Below are 14,520 nucleotides of genomic sequence, written 5' to 3'. Positions count from 1 at the left end.
ACTTAACAGACTTGCACAGAGCTACCTTTAGCAGTTCATCCTCAGTGGAATCTGGAAATTTCTCATGAAGCGAGCTCTTCAGAACTTTGGCTATGTACCTCATTCCATAACTACACGGACAAATGGATTAAAACAATGAGAAATTAAAAAAATTAATATCAGTGTAAGAATGGATTCAAACATGATAAAATAAAAGCTGGTTTGACATATGAAGCAAAATAAAATTAAGTGGTCTTGAAATGCTTTTAACATAAATCATTTTACTAAGTCAATAAAGAAAATGATTTCCTGTGCTCTACAGTGCAGTTCAGTGCACTCATTTAGCTTAACGATAAACCAAAACTTTTAATGATTAATTCAGCAAGTAAGCTAATTATTTTAAATGAAACCTATATTTTACAGCACATGCAAAAGCGAGACTGATTTCCTGCACAATTGCTACAGAATTTTAATTAGTTTGCCATGCCCAAGATTAGGTAGAGTTCTTGCATCTATACTCATAATCTGAAACTATTCTCCCTTGCACAGAATTCTATGTCCTTAATTTATAAATATTAGTTCAGAAAATTTTTTAATAAATATCTCTATCTGCACGCTATAATCAGGAAAATAATATAGTTGAAGTGACATGTCTGTTTACTCATTTACATCCAATTTGTTTCTGATGGATTTTCCTCATTAGACATATCAAAATTAAACTGAATCTACCTATACTAGTATACAAGAGTTCCTGAACTGTTAGCCATTCTCTGGGTTATTTCCTGAATCCTCTACTTATGCAGTCAGACTTAGGGGAATTATTTGTCTCATTTGCAAGGAATAGAATCCTTCGGCTGAATAGTGCTGATAACCTTGCCCTCCATGCTGCCTAAATGCCTGACATTCCTCAAGAGATGGCTTATTGATTTTATTCCCCCGCCCCCCCAAACATTGCCCTTAACTAAAGTGCATTAACTTGTGCAACATCTGAGCTGTCAAGTAGACTTTATTAGGATCTGGCTGCCATCAATTAACATGTCCTAAATACATTCACAAATACTAAATCTATCTTTGCCCTTGTTATGGCTAGTTGAAATTTGTGGCAAAAATTTCTAATGTTCATTTGGAAAAGGGATGGGCACATCAAACGTCGAATTTTGAATTAGGTATGCTTTTATTCATAATATGCTTCATTTTGATAAGATCTGCATTACAGTTATTACAATACTTAATGTGAAATTGAGGAAGGAGCAAAAGAATTCAGCTTTTGGGAACAGGGAATTAAGCACGGTTCAAAGTTCAAAGTAAATTTATTGTTGAGGTTTTTTTTTGCACATTCTTTAGCTTTGGCTACTCAAATTCATAACTATGTGGATAATCAAAAGATAAATCAAATGCACCTCTTCGATGTTTATTCATTTGATATTCATTGCTCACCAAATTGATTTTGAAGTGTACAAACCATCATCAGAATTTACCCTAAATTAGTGGTACCAAAGTTTTATGTACAAGGACAATTAAAACTTATTTTTATTTATTTATTAAGATTCCGCGCAGAGCAGGCCCTTCCGGTCCTTCGAGCGCGCCACCCAGCAACCCCGGATTTAACTTTAGCCTCATCATGGGACAGTTTACAGTGGCCAATTAACCTACTGTACTTGGACTGAGAGAGGAAACCAGAGCACCCAGAGGAAACCCACGCGGTCACAGGGACAACCCACAAGCTCCTTACGGGCAGCAGCAGGGGTTGAACCCAGGTCTTCACTGGTACCCTAAAGCATTGTGCTAACCACTAAGCTACCGTGCCACCCCAGTGATCAGAATACGTTGGATGGATAATTAACCCAAAGCACAATCCAAAATAGAAATCGTTTGTAACCAATTTTGAGTGTGTCCTCTTAAAAAAAAATTCTCCAACACAACTAAAGCCCCCTGACTAATATAAACATTAATACATAGCCAGCATTACAGATAACGTTTTGATAATAGGCATGTCAACATTATCAACTGTTTTTACCATTTAAGGGCAGCCTGCATCTTTAAAAGGGGAAGTACATTTTTGCAGGGAACAATTCAAGTGCACGCTTGACAATTATGGCACAGATAAGTTTTCAGAACATTTTGTTTACTCAACAGGTTCACGTGAAATGATTTTGTTGCTATTTTCCAATCATACTCAATTTCAGCCCAAAATAACATCATTGCAAAAGATCCATCTGGGTTCAGAACATCAACATATACACAATCCCATCTTGAAATTGGAAATGGATACCGCACTTTCAACATCTTATCAACTTTTCCTGCAATAAATTAAAATTGGAGAGAAACACTAATAATAATTATGAAAGGCTCCTGTGTAAATTATAAGATATTAGTACCTACACAGAAACACAAACAACCATGCTAGGTTTGTTCAGAATAGTTTTTCTTCAGATATAAAATAAAAGTTTTGCAGGAAGCCTTTCATTAGTTTCAAGTAAACTTCAACTGCTTTCATTTCTAATAGGTATTTTTCATGTGCTTTTTCCTGATTTTGGTAGAGAGTGGGAGTATTCTTTTAAAGCAGGGGTTCCTTACCTAGGGTCCATGGAACCTTTGGTTAATGGTAGGAGAGTCCATGGCATGAAAAAAAGTTGGGAACCCCTGTTTTAAAGGGTTAGCAATAGGCAGTTGACTGGCTGCCTTCTGAATCAGAAATATTTGATACTTACGGAATGGCATCTAAGGATGTGCATATTGATGTGAGAACCTTGTCAGTGACCGTTTGGAGGTTCTGCATGGAGGATTCCAGCTTTGTCTTCACTTCTTCGTGTGACATGGCCTGCTCACTTGTTACATCATAAGGCAGTTTACTGTAAATACCAACACATTTGCTACTACCCATAGGCACAGAATATACAGCATCTAGTTTTTACAAGACAGACCAAAATACTGCAAAAAAAAAAAAAATTGCTCCTTTCTCAAGAGCACAGTACTTCTCCTCATTTTATCTAATCACTGATATACCTGAAGTTGGAATACTGGAAGGAAGTTGGAATGTTAGTGCTTAAAATTTCCCAATATTTAAAGACCGACACAGTATGCAATTCAAAGCTAGAGAGATTACGTGAATATAGGGTAGAATAAAGAAACTTCAAGACCAATAAAATCTAGTTTTTGTCTGGTCTTGACAGACTGCAGGCAGCATCTGGCTGCACTTTACTTCCAGCACCTCAGCCATGGCTGGAGCGAGAATTGTCAGCCCATTAATTTTACTCACAGTATAAAAATAGATAAGCAGTTTACTTAATTCTCCTTAGATTTAGAAAATTAGTTTTAATATTTGTAAAATATATTTAAATTACATATATTTATTTGAACTTTAAGGGCTCCAATATAGAGAAGACCACAATCCGACATACTAAACATTGAGTGATAATTTTTGAAATACCTGTGTTCTATCCTGTTGGACAATATTGAGCTTGCCATGGCCTGCTGCTTTAATTTTCCACCCCAAACCCTGTGGTCTCTTGTACTGTTACAATGAGGCCCAATGCAAGCTTAAGAATCAGCATGGACATTTTACAATCTTCTAGACTCAATATTGAAAGATGCAATTTCAGATGTCTTAATTCTTCTATCTGTATCATCATCCATCTGCGATATTAGCTACCTTTTTTGTTTCTTTCCCTTTTTTCTCTCTAGGAGTACTGTATGTAACCAGATTCACCCACCAGGCATGCCTTCCTGCTGTGCACTTCATAGCTCTTACATTCTTTTGTCGACAAACTCACTCTTAACTATTCCCATTCAGTCATTGACAAGTTTGCAACTTGTCCCCATGTCATGCCATTTTTACCCAGAGGCATTCCTCTACGCCCAATGCAGCTTAATAGCTTCTTTTCTCTCCTTTCCAGTTCTGACAAAGCATCTTCAGCCTTAATCTTTCATTCTGTTTCTCTTTGCACAGATGTGGCTTGAAAATGCTGAGTTTTTCCAGCATTGTATTTTTACATCAGCTTTTCGGCATCTCCAGTTCTTTTAAAGTTTAATTTTTATATTTCAAATGTCATGAAATTTGTTAACTTTGTGGCAGCAGTAAAATGCAATACATAATAATATAGGAAAAAGACTGAATTACAGTAATACCGTACATATTTATGTATAGATTGGTAAAATTAAATATGTAGTTCAAAAACTGAAATAAAAAAAGTAGTGAGGTAGGGTTCATGGGTTCAAAGTCCATTCAGAAATTGGATGGCAGAGGGGAAGAAGCTGTTCCTGAATTGTTGAGTGTGTGCCTTCAGGCTTCCAAATTTTACACCAGAGGCCATGTAACCTCTTCCTAAAAGATATAGCTACTTTCTGTATTAAAACTCCCTTAAGTCAAGTAGTAGTTACCTTTAGAAATTTGTTATGGATTCTACTTCTATCACTGATACTAGCAAGGTCAGTTCCCTTTTCTCTTTTGGTAACAATCTGACCAAAAACAGGACCCAAACTTCTTTTTTAAAACTTTTATCAAACTCTTTAAATTTTAACCTCTTATTTCCTTTATTCTGATTAAACTAGGTCCCATTTTCTTTTGGTTTTCTCATAATTTGAAGCTCTCTATATTTTTTTTACATTTGTTTTGTACCCTCTCCATGAGCTTGAAATCCTTCTTAAAGCACTGGCTGGCGCTGTAGAGTGCTGTGTCTGTTGCTACGCTGCCATGTTGCCCCAGTGCGAACAAAGATACCACAATAATGCTATATCACATACGTACAGTATCGTCTAAATTAATTTGCAGTATACATTACCAACCTAGCTTCACCAGTTTGCATCTCCATCTGATTCACCCAGGCCTTGTACACCTCCACTGGGTTTGTATTTATGGTGAGTGTTTTGTTTTCCATAATTTCCTTCACCACTGGAGCAAGCAGCTGTCTGAGTGCATTCTGCCCTCGTGTACCTCGGTTAAAGGTGACCACCATTTTAATCACTGTAGGGTTTCCAGTGACAATATCTTGAACTTGGTCCACTTTTGACCTGTGAATAATTGTGGAGGACAAACAATGAGATGAAGTTACAATTCATCTAAAGATGAAAAAAATCCTAGGATTTTTAAAATACTAAAACCTGTAGTCGTAATCTATTACTTAGATCTCCCAGCTGTCTATTTTCTTTTAGAACAAGGGAATATTTTTATAGAGTTCCTCTTATTCCAACGTACAAACATCAAAATATCACTGCACAAAATATCTGCAATAAATATAACGACTGTAGAACAGCTAATATAGTTTTTCTGCTTAAAAAGGGGCAGTAGGAATAAATTGGAAAATTGTAGGCTTGGTGAGGCTAGTGGTTGGGAAATATATTGACTCCCACTCACACAGGAAACTGAGGAGATGTAGATAGGAGCTACAGGTAGTCACCCCTAAGTTGCAGGAGGCAGGAAATGGGCCCCAAGTGCAGAGTACCCCTGTGCCATAGCTTCAATAGTAAGTGTACCATTTTGTATACTTCTGAAGGGGACAACCAACCAGAGGGGAGGGGTGTGACCTTACAAATTTGCTCCTCCAATTCTCGCTCCCCATTAGGTGGTCTATAATACACCCCTATAAGTGTTACTACACCATTCCCATTCCTCATTTCCACCCAAATAGCCTCCCTAGATGAGTCCTCTAATCTATCTTGCCAAAGTACCGCTGTAATATTTTCTCTGACAGGCAAACGCAACACCTCCCCCTCTTGCCCCTACGATTTTCACACGCCTGCGCAGTCCCGCCTCTCTTAACTCCGATGATAAGAAGAAAAAATCAGAATGGCTCCTGCCACACTCCCCCTCCAATTCTCAGACTTCCTTCTCCGAATTAACTTTGGGTCCAGTGATCACAATGCCATTAGATTCAATATAATTATGGAGGATAGGATTGGACCCAGGGTTGAGATTTTTGATTGGAGAAAGGCTAACTTTGAGGCGATGCAAAAGGATTTAGAAGGAATGGATTGGGACAATTTGTTTTATGGGAAGTACGTAATAGAGAAATGGAGGTCATTAAAAGGTGAAATTTTGAGGGTACACTATCTTTATGTTCCTGTTAGGTTGAAAGGAAAGGTTAAAAGTTCGAGAGAGCCACGGTTTTCAAAGGATATTGGAACCTTGGTTCAGAAAAAGAGAGAGATCTACAATAAATATAGGCTGCTTGGAGTAAATGAGGTGCTCGAGGAATATAAAAAATGTAAAAAGAATCTTAAGAAAGAAATTAGAAAAGCTAAAAGAAGATATGAAGTTGCTTTGGCAAGTAAGGTGAAAATAAATCCCAAGGGTTTCTACAGTTATATTAATGGCAAAAGGATAGTGAGGGATAAAATTGGTCCCTTAGGGAATCACAATGGACAGCTATGTGCGGAGCCAAAGGAGATGGGGGAGATTTTGAACAATTTCTTTTCTTCGGTATTCACTAAGGAGAAGGATATTGAATTGTAAGGAAAACAGGTAGGGTAGTTATGGAAGCTATGATGATTAAAGGAAAGGAAGTACTGGCGCTTTTAAGGAATATAAAAGTGGATAAGTCTCTGGGTCCTGACAGGATATTCCCTAGGACCTTGAGGGAAATTAGTGTGGAAATAGCAGGGGCTCTGACAGAAATATTTCAAATGTCATTAGAAACGGTGATGGTGCCGGAGGATGGCCATATTGCTCATGTTGTTCCATTGTTTAAAAAGGGTTCTAAGAGTAAACCTAGTAATTATTGGCCTGTGAGTTTGACGTCAGTGGTGGGTAAATTGATGGAAAGCATTCTTAGAGATGGTATATATAATTGTCTGGATAGACAGGGTCTGATCAGGAACAGTCAACATGGATTTGTGCATGGAAAGTCATGTTTGACAAATCTTATTGAATTTTTTGAAGAGGTTACTAGGAAAGTTGACAAGGGTAAAGTGGTGAATGTTCTCTATATGGACTTCAGTAAGGCCTTTGATAAGGTTCCACATGGAAGGTTAGTTAGGAAGGTTCAATCGTTAGGTATTAATATTGAAGTAGTAAAATGGATTCAGCAGTGGCTAGATGGGAGATGCCAGAGAGTAGTGGTGGATAACTGTTTGTCAGATTGGAGGGCGGTGACTAGTGGTGTGCCTCAGGGATCTGTACTGGGTCCAGTGTTGTTTGTAATATATATTAATGATCTGGATGATGGGGTGGTAAATTGGATTGGTAAGTATGCAGATGATATTAAGATAGGTGGAGTTGTGGATAATGAGGTGGGTTTTCAGAGCTTGCAGAGAGATTTAGGCCAGTTAGAAGAGTGGGCTGAAAGATGGCAGATGGAGTTTAATGCTGATAAATGTGAGGTGCTACATTTTGGTAGGACTAATCAAAATAGGACATACATGGTAAATGGTAGGGCATTGAAGAATGCAGAAGAACAGAGGGATCTAGGAATAATGATGCATAGTTCCCTGAAGGTGGAATCTCATGTAGATAGGGTGGTGAAGAAAGCTTTTGGTATGCTGGCCTTTATAAATCAGAGCATTGAGTATAGGAGTTGGGATGTAATGTTGAATTTGTACAAGGCATTGGTAAGGCCAAATTTGGAGTATTGTGTACAGTTCTGGTAACCGAATTATAGGAAAGATGTCAACAAAATTGAGAGAGTACAGAGAAGATTTACTAGAATGTTACCTGGGTTTCAGCACCTAAGCTACAGAGAAACGTTGAACAAGTTGGGTCTTCATTCTTTGGAGCGTAGAAGGTTGAGGGGGGACTTGATAGAGGTATTTAAAATTATGAGGGGGATAGATAAAGTTGACGTGGATAGGCTTTTGCCATTGAGAGTGGGGGAGATTCAAACAAGAGGACACGAGTTGAGAGTTAAATGGCAAAAGTTTAGGAGTAACATGAGGGGGAACTTCTTTACTCAGAGAGTGGTAGCTGTGTGGAACGAGCTTCCAGCAGAAGTGGTTGAAGCAGGTTTGATGTTGTCATTTAAAGTTAAATTGGACAGCTATATGGAGAAGGAAAAGAATGGAGGGTTATGGGCTGAGTGAAGGTCAGTGGGACTAGGTGAGAGTAAGAGTTCAGCATGGACTAGAAGGGCCGAGATGGCCTGTTTCCATGCTGTAATTGTTATATGGTTATATATGGTTAATATAGAACATCACTTACATTAATGCATAACTTTTTTAAAGAAAAAAGTTGTACATTTAATATAAGCATTTATTTTAAAATATTAATATGGTAAATGTTAGGAATTGTGGTGAATGATGCTGTAGTATGCAAGTTTGCCTTTGCTTCAGGAATGCTGAATGAGGTGATTAAGGTGAGAAAAGTTTGTGGCTTGGAATACATCAAACACTTTTGCACCATTCCAATATAGTCATGTATAACATACTTGGAAGTGAAAAGCTACATTCAAGGATTTTGCTTCAAGCTATACAAACTGCTGCTTCAATCACCATTTGCTAATTCTTTGTGTGGTCAATTTCACACAGACTGGAAGCAGGTTTTGTTTTATAAATCCATTTCCTTTTGTGTGGTTACTCAAATCTGCTCTTGCATCATCTTGAAGGATATTTTGATGTTTGTGTGTTGGAATAAGAGGAACTCTACAAAAATATTCCCTTGTTTTAAAAGAAAATAGATAACTGGGAGATCTCAGTAATAGTTTATGACTACAGGTTTTAGAGTTATAGAAAAAGATACCAAGATGGATTTCCTTTAATGAGATGAGGCAGAGGAAGTGGAATCCCGGAATTCAGGGGTTATGATAAAAAAAAGCTGCAAATCTCCTATGTAAGATGTCTTCTTTCTGAAACTGCGGGATAAGATGTTGAATAGTTCTTTTTTAAATACAGGAAATGGCTAAAGAAAAGCTTATTAACCAACAGATCACAATCAAGTCTGCCTAAATAGATTACTGGCACAATACATTAGATTATGGGCAGGGAGATTCTATTTTAATTGCTGACCTGCAGGTCATCAGTTAATGTCTGCTGACCTAATTACAGGACCAATAATTGACCCTATTCATTTCAGACCATTGTATGCTTGATCGCTCCACAATAGATGGCAGTGTATTTGATTGCAGCAGCTTCTATGGGATCAACCAAAGGTGTTATTATCCTTTTTAATCGTATTCTTTATGATCACAAGACCCTGCCTACCACTAAGAATGTAAAGTACTGTAGGACTACCCCACCAGCGAGGTGCTCATTGGCCGAGAGAGTGAAGGAGCTGCACTTGCCATGGATCTTGCTGCTGCCCACATCAGAGGCGTATCGGAGAAGTCAGTGCACGAAGCAGGTGTGCAGTCTAACAGCGAGTGATCAACTCAGTTGCTTTTCTTGTGATCGCAAGACACCGTTGGATATGCTACAATTCTGACTCACTGATTTATCAGCGGACAGCAGGGGCGTTGAATGGACTCAGTGGTATCGAGGACAAGGCCCCAAGCCAGGCAGTGAGGCCCGGCGTCTAAGCTGGAGGTGGTGCTGTTCCCCAGTGCTCACTTGGCAGAAGACCAGCTGCATTGTGTTCAACGGCAGACTCCTTCAACATTCATGGACTCGAGGTCTTGGACTATATATTTTTTTTATGTAACTGTACTTTACTCATATTTTCTATCTAATATGTGCCTTGCGTTGTGTGTGACTGTTGGTGCTGTGTTTTGCACCGGAGTAACGCTGTTTTGGGTATTCATATATGTTAGAATGATAATTAAACTTGAAACACTGCTACATGAAAACTCACTGCCTTGCATCCCCAACACTTACACACCAACGTTACTTGAACGCCATGCTAGCATTTGTAAAACTGAAGCCTAGCACAAATTACAACTTTCTGCAGAGCAGAGCTTGAGCCAATTAGAACACATACTTGATCTCCTCTTCCAATGCAGTCTTGAAGAGCTTTAGCAGAAGATACTCTTCCCTTTGGTTTGAGGCATAGTTGTACAAGGTGAAAATGACAGTGTCCATAAATTTTGTAGACTTGTTTTGAGGCATCTGGAAGATCAATTTGGCCAAATAGGCTGGATTTGTCTAGGAGAAAAAATAGAAACAAAATAACAAAAACAGGAATACTTATGTCTGGCAATTTGCATCCTTGCAGCATAAGGCCTCTAAGTTATCCTTCACTGCATTGGACGCATAACATGATGCTGAGCAACAGCAACCACCTACCCCACAGTGACACTGACCCAGGTACTGCAGGCATGGGTGTTGGGGGCTGGATTGGGCAGGTAAGAGGGATAGTGTTGGGGTAACACACAAATAGTTCTCATGCAGAAATGCTAGGCCAATACATTTTCAAGATATAAAGAAATGCGGGTCAAAATAAATCAGATAAATATGATTTTGAAGCACCCCGACTACCTGCCCTATCTACGCCTCTCAGAAACTTTATATACTTTGATCAGGTCATCTCTCAGCTTCCAGCGCTTTGAAGAAAACAATCCATGTTTGTCCAAACCCCACTTATAGCTAATACTCTATAAAGAAATGCGAGCCAAAGTAAATCATATAAAACTGGATTTTGATTCAGCAATAAGCATGTTTACTTTCACAGTGTTGTAGTTTTTCACTGAGTTGTGAACTCCCCCGGCCTTACATTGGGTAAAACTCTATATGGAATACTACTGAAATAGATCATCAATTTGGTAACATGATCTAAAACCATAGCTTAAACAAGAGGAAAGTTATTCACAAGGCACTATGGTAGTGTAGTAGTTAGCGCGACACTATTACAGCTCTGGGTGTTTGAGTTCATATTTCAATTCCACCGCCATCTGTAAGAAGTTTGTATGTTCTTCCTGTGTGTGTGGGTTTCTTCCAGATGCTGTGGTTTCCTCCCACAGTCTAAAGATGTACCAGTTAGTAGGTCATCATAAATTGTCCTGCGATGAAGCCAAAGTTAATGAGTGGGTTGCTGGGTGGTGTGGAGCATTGCTCTGAGCTGTATTTCTAAATAAAAAAATGTGCAGAGATTTTTTTGAGGCAGCTAAACATCTTATTTAGTGTTATGAAACAATCAGATAGCTGGCAAAAGGAAGATGCCCTGTGATCAGCTACATTATGCAAGCGTACTTGTGTTTGCGGCTCTGTACCTAATGCAGTCATTTATTTCTAAGTCTTTCCTTGGCCTCCTCTCTTCCCACTAAATGCTAGTGACTTAGAGGCTGTCTTATACACTTCTGTCAACCAGAGATACAATACAAAGTACTGGCTTTAGCACTCTGTAGGTGTTGGTGTACCTGCAGCAGGTAAAATAGATGTTGGTATGCTTCCAGTTTCTTCCTCTTCTCTTTGCTAAGTGATTTTAGCCCTTGCTTGTCACCTGAAATCACTTCTATAGCTTGGCCCTTGTTCTTCTTGTCCATTTTCTTACTGTGAGAAATAACATCCTGTTGAAGAAATAGGGAGAAAATGATGATAATTCAAGCTATACTCATAGCTTCCCGATCTACGAGGTGAACCTTTGGAATTCTTGTCCCTCAGAGTGTTACAAAGGCTCAGCCACGGATTGCATTCAAAAGTACAAACAACACTTTGAGGGATGAGGGAATTTGGCAGGAAAATAGTATTGAAGTAGAAGATTATTCATGATTTATTGAATGGTGGAGCAGGCTTGATGGCTGAATTCAGCTAACCCTGCTCCACGTTCTCATGTTGAAGTACTTGCCCCTCTCATAATGCAACTGCCTGCTTGATGAGGCATTCAATTGACTGGGCCATTAGGGATGAGGAAAGACAGAGAAATAGTTAAAATGAGGGCGGAATTGTCCTGCAGGGCATGAAGTAGTGAAAAGGAGCATAGATAGGGCGGTCGCTAGGATACAATAGAAGAAAGAATGATGGAGAAGCAGGAAGGGGAAAGGAAAGACCATAAAATGTAAAAAAAAAGACCTGCAATGTGATCCTGTTTTTCACTAGGAGACCAATCTTAATGTCCATTAGATTGAGGTCCTTCTCGAGTTGCTGATTGGACCGGATTTTGGTAACAACCTCCTCTCTTAATCTTGTGACTTCCAACTCCTCCTGAAAATCCAGGTCACTCTGATCCAGCAAGTGTACGAATTTCCTCACAACATTCAGAGGTGGCTCTCCGGCATTGACTACAGGAAGAACAGGAAGAGGGTAGTCACTCACCTAGGAAGAAATGGTTACCTTGTTGCTGGTGTTCTCCAACCTCTGTGGCACTTTCACCTTCAAGGCCACACACTGGCTGCCAACATGCCATCAGCGTTCCTCAGATACAAGGGTAAAGCACAGTAAAAGAGCTTATACTCTCAACTAAGTAAATGTCTTTCTTTGGCAGCCCCGATAATCAGAACTGGAGACTAGTGGACTGTTTACTCTGTAGTGCTAAAGGGGGACTGTAGTGCTTCAGTGCAGATTTGGTCGGTCAACCAATTAGATGATCATGAGATATGTGTCTGTATGGCTCAGCACCATTTAACTGGAGAGTTTACAATTAAGTGCTTGAATGAAGGAACTTGCAGGTTTGTGGACGGGACTATGAACAACACTGTACAATAGCCAGCCAATACATCGCAAGTTTTACTACTGAATGTTAAGTACATAAAGGCCAAGTATTCAGAGGACACACCACAAATTACAATGATGTCTCCTCGTATGGTGACGAAACGTTTGCGAATGAAATGAACAACTCAACCCATCTATCTACCAACTGAGCTACACATTTTCCAAATTATTTCCAACTTTTCTATGTTCTATGAAGTGTATGAGAATGAGAAATAGCAGTTCTTGCTGGATAAGTTAAAGATTAAAAGAAAAATTGCAATTTGCAGAGATTTCTGTCAGAGCATCCCTTACTTCTTAAATAATCCTGTGTAGCTGTACAGGAAGCATCCACATAGCAACTGACAATGACAATTATTCTGTCCGTAATCTCAACATACAACTGTAAACTGCTGCTTAAACGTTCACCCACAGGAATCGGTGACACTTATAAAGCTAACATCGAAGGAATAACAACAAAAATGAGGCATCCTGTACACTGCTCCAATTCTCTGATTCATTTATTTGCTTTTTTTTTTAAAGAAGTACTTGCCCAGAGGAATGCCTCAAATAAAACTAGTCCACATGGAACAAAATGTACTTGGTTGACAGTAATGACTCCCGGACATGTAAACGATGTAAGTATGGTTGGCAAAAGATGCTTACACCAAACAAATGGCTTTGTAAATGAAGAATTTATCTTCTTTAAGCATCTCAAAATTTGTATTGGGAATTTCTCTGTTCAGCTGTTTATTAAAAATAGCCAGTAAAATGGTTGTTTATACAACTTCTGAATAAACAGAAGTTAATGCAGCTTTTGAGAAAATGGTCCAAGTTAAGACTGGTAAATTCGGTGTCTGCACAGTTGTTTTCCGATATTGTTTACAGCACTTCATGCGGGAGTTTCTAAATCAGTCACTTCATTGTTGAGAAACTTCATTAAGTAAACTGCCATCTGAAGTAGCAGTAGTCGGTACTCAGGAGAACTTAGTTGTGTGCCTAAGTCACTATTTTGCTTTATACTGTAGGACTTCTGAATAAAAAATCTATTAAAATTGATTACATTTAAAGGGAGAACCAAACATGGAATGGCATTTAAGTCAATGGGGGCAGCTACAACAGGATAAAATACAAAAGAGCCAAATAATGTAACATAAAAATATGAAACAAATAGCTGGCAACATTCCACAAAGTGGTAAATAAAATGATACACACACTTCTAGAAAACTGAGAACCAGTTTGAAGAAAGTTTCTAGAAGTTAATACTCATCATTTTTAAACAAAGGGAAGCAAACCAATGTCAGTAAAATGAACTACATTTTCAAACAGTGATTAAACTGTGCAAATTAAGTACTGTGACTGGGAAGCAAAGAAAACATTGTGAGGCTGAAGACAGTGCAAAGAAAAGTGACAAGGCTGGTTCTTGGTGTTAACTTGTCTGAATTATGAGGAATTTTGTGGGCTTTCAAGACTGGGAAGGAGGTGAAGATCTCAGCTTAGCGCCATGGAGTCGGAATGCTAACTTAAAATAAACTGCAGGAACAGATCTATGGACAAAGTAATGAAGACAAAAACATTCTGGAATCATTTAATAAAACGGGAGGAGAGAGAGCAGCGTGCCGCGTGTGCGCGGCCTTCCAGTGAAAAATGATATCGTATCCGTTAAATAGGGGCCGTGGACAATTCTGATTTGATGGAGACAATGTGAAAGCACAGAGGAACATCTGGAAAAATTTCTGAAACGCCATTTCGCTGCTGTTGTTACTACGTGATCGGGAATCTTTCGGAGGGAAGGCCTCAAAATCCCCGGCTTTGCCTGCTGTTCGTGACCGAGATTGAGGTTGAATCGTTCGGATAGAGATGGTGCTCAGTATTCGGTGTCGGAGAGCTGATCAGAGCTCGAAGTTTTCGGATAACTCAGAGTCGGACCGTGGTCGGGTATGGCAGGGAGAGTTTTTCTTCCTTCTCCCGTCTGCGTGAGATGTGGGACATTTGAGAGACTTTGAACTTTTTATGGTGCTCATGGACTTCTTCATCAAGTTATGGTATTGTTGCACT

At 39.0% G+C, this 14,520-nt stretch overlaps 1 protein-coding gene across 2 annotated transcripts in view; it reads right to left on the bottom strand.

The window, feature by feature from the left end:
* The window catches only part of iqgap2 (IQ motif containing GTPase activating protein 2), a 289,641-nt gene that overhangs the window by 66,237 nt on the left and 208,884 nt on the right, over positions 1–14,520 (bottom strand). For both annotated transcript variants that reach the window (XM_063049287.1, XM_063049288.1), the window contains exons 23-28: positions 11,848–12,056; positions 11,196–11,345; positions 9,821–9,984; positions 4,765–4,989; positions 2,691–2,831; positions 26–110 (exon numbers count right to left, since the gene is read on the bottom strand). In XM_063049287.1, coding sequence (XP_062905357.1) covers positions 26–110; positions 2,691–2,831; positions 4,765–4,989; positions 9,821–9,984; positions 11,196–11,345; positions 11,848–12,056 — 974 coding nt within the window. The remainder of the gene's footprint in view (positions 1–25; positions 111–2,690; positions 2,832–4,764; positions 4,990–9,820; positions 9,985–11,195; positions 11,346–11,847; positions 12,057–14,520) is intronic.

The sequence above is a fragment of the Mobula hypostoma genome, chromosome 5, assembly GCF_963921235.1.
Source record: "Mobula hypostoma chromosome 5, sMobHyp1.1, whole genome shotgun sequence".
NCBI classification, from domain to species: Eukaryota; Metazoa; Chordata; class Chondrichthyes; order Myliobatiformes; family Myliobatidae; genus Mobula; species Mobula hypostoma.
Note: the sequence above shows the minus strand (reverse complement) of the source record. Positions and strands in the feature narration are given on the sequence as shown.